General features: G+C 56.5%; 1 protein-coding gene across 1 annotated transcript; it reads left to right on the forward strand.

Moving 5' to 3' along the window:
- Nucleotides 1-209: 209 nt before the first annotated feature.
- Nucleotides 210-612, forward strand: POSPLADRAFT_1163044 (hypothetical protein; the record flags this gene model as incomplete). The annotated part of the gene is made up of 3 exons (XM_024487763.1): nucleotides 210-318; nucleotides 425-505; nucleotides 581-612. Coding segments are annotated over 3 exons (222 nt in total), but the record flags the coding sequence as incomplete, so codon positions are not given.
- Between the last annotated feature and the right edge of the window lie 1811 nt (nucleotides 613-2423).

Here is a 2423-nt window from a genome sequence, read left to right on the forward strand (position 1 = left end):
TAGGCCCAGGGCAGGGCAGGGCCAGACTATGACATTATATATGACATCATCGAGCACATGATACTTAGTAATCCTTACCCAGCTAGGTACCAGGGGTCCATTACCGGTCCCTGGGGGGTTTTCCCTCATGTATATAAGGCAGCATCCTGGGGCACCCTGTCCCCCAGTTCTATTCACTTCATTGTTGCGCTTAACAGCATTACTGTCGCGACTTGAGGTCAAGCGACAGGGGAATGCCTAGAAGCGAGGGGCGTCCGACTGGTTCTCACCGAAGCGATGGTGAGCGAGGCTCAAACCTAAGGCTAGGGACAAGAAAATGTATTAGTTAGTAAAGTAAGAAATGATACAAATGGAGGCTTACTGACCTAGGGACAAGAGGTCGAAACTGAGGTCCCTAGGGCAGCAGAGGCCGGTTTATATACAGGGGTAGATAAGGGCAGGCTGTGCGCGCTGGTCCGTGCACAGCTGGTCTGTGCGCAGCATGCTGACGCGGCCCCGGGGGCCGGTGAGTCAGAGCGGCTATGTCAGCGGAGCCCGAGCTGTGCCGTGTGCTGCCGCCCCATCTAATCTAATCGTACAGTAGATAACGACGCGTCCATATCCGGTATGTAGTACAGAGGTCGCGGGTTCGAGCCCGCGAAAAGGAAAAAATTAAAAAACGGCTAGACGCCGTACCAACTCGTGACATTACCCCCCCCTCAACGGCGCATGACCTCATGCGAGGCGCCCTTGCCCATCTCCCATCCGGAGCGGCATCGTGCTTCAGTCAGCGGCGAAGGCATTGGCTGAAAGTTGAGACCACCAAAAGTAGCAGCATTGAGTCGACGAGGGGCGTTCGGGTTCTTCCGGTGGAAGTCGGCTATGAGGGCCGGCGCATTGGCAACGTTGCGCGCCGGTTCCCATGACGTATGTGAATCATCATACCCCTTCCACTTGACGAGATACTGCAGCTGACGCCGGAAGATCCTCGAATCTTTGATCCGCTCAACCTCGTACTCCTCGTCGCCCTCAACCTCAATTGCAGGCGGCTCCTCCGGCTCCCGGCCCGGGATATCGCTACGCGTGTAATTGCTAAGCAAGGAGACATGGAATACCGGGTGCACCGGCACCGATTTCGGCAGGATTAATTCGTAATCCAGGTCCCCGAGCTTTCGCCGCACGGCATATGGTCCAAGGCGCTTGGGACTGAGCTTCTTGCTCGGCTGTTTCAGCTTAAGGTTCCGGGCATCAAGCCAGACCTTGTCCCCCGGCGCGAAGACTGGTGCCTCTTGCACGTGCTTATCGTAGTACACCTTCATACGCTCGGCTGACAGCTCGAGCGCAGAGCGTGTGTCATCGCGAATCTCCTTCAGGATCTTGAGTCGATCAGCGGCCGCGGGCATCGCAGACATCGGATTGATCCGAACCTGGATCTCAGGATTGTACCCTTGATGCAGGAAGAAAGGGGAGTGCCCGGTCGCGGAGTGAACTCGGTTGTTCAGTGCAAATTCCGCGAGTGGCAACTGCTTTGCCCAATCATCCTGCCTGTGGTTTGTGAAAGCACGCAGGTACTGCTCGATCTCCTGATTCCAGTGCTCTGTCTGGCCATCTGTCTGAGGATGGAACGCCGTAGACAGCGCCGGCTCAATTCCCAGTCCCTTGTACACCGCATGGAGATACTTCGAAGCAAACTGGGGACCTCGGTCTGATATGACCTTAGCCGGGGCCCCATGATGCTTGAACACATCGCGGATGTACAGGTCTGCCGCACCTTCCGCCGTCAGGGTCTCATGACAGGCTGAGAAGTGGACCTGCTTTGTGAAGCGGTCGGCGGTAACCAGGATCGAGTCAAATCCATCAGACTTTGGCAAGCCGATGATCATATTGGTCGTGATGATCTGCCACGGGCGCTCGGGGATCTCGTTTGGCTTCAGTGGACCCTGGGGCTTGGCTGGGAATGTCTTGGTACAGTTGCACACGTTGCAGGTGCTTATGTACTCGTTGACGAATTTGGACATCCCAGGCCACCAGTAGTTCTGCGACACGAGCTCCAAAGTTTTGGCACGGCCACCATGACCGGCAATCGGCGAGTCGTGGTGGATTTTGACTATATCTCGCTGGAGCTCCGCGTTCTTTGGGACGTACACGCACCCGCGGAACAACAGAAGCCCTTGTTCGGCATTCCACTCCTTGAAGCCCCTTTGTAGCCGGGGCGGCCCGAGGTCCTGCACCTTTTCAAGTGCCTCGGCCACCTCCCAATCCTTCTCCGAACATTCCCTGATGCGCTTCAGAAGCGACTGATCGGCCGTCACCGAGGCATGACCGCACCTGGCAGAGGCGATGCGGAAGCGCTCTGGCTTGAGAACCACTTGATCGGTGTTATCGTCCTCATCGCCGATCTGATGGTCTGGCCGACATGACAGGGCATCAGCCTTTCCATTGGA

The sequence above is a fragment of the Postia placenta genome (genome assembly GCF_002117355.1).
Source record: "Postia placenta MAD-698-R-SB12 unplaced genomic scaffold POSPLAscaffold_339, whole genome shotgun sequence".
NCBI classification, from domain to species: Eukaryota; Fungi; Basidiomycota; class Agaricomycetes; order Polyporales; family Adustoporiaceae; genus Rhodonia; species Rhodonia placenta.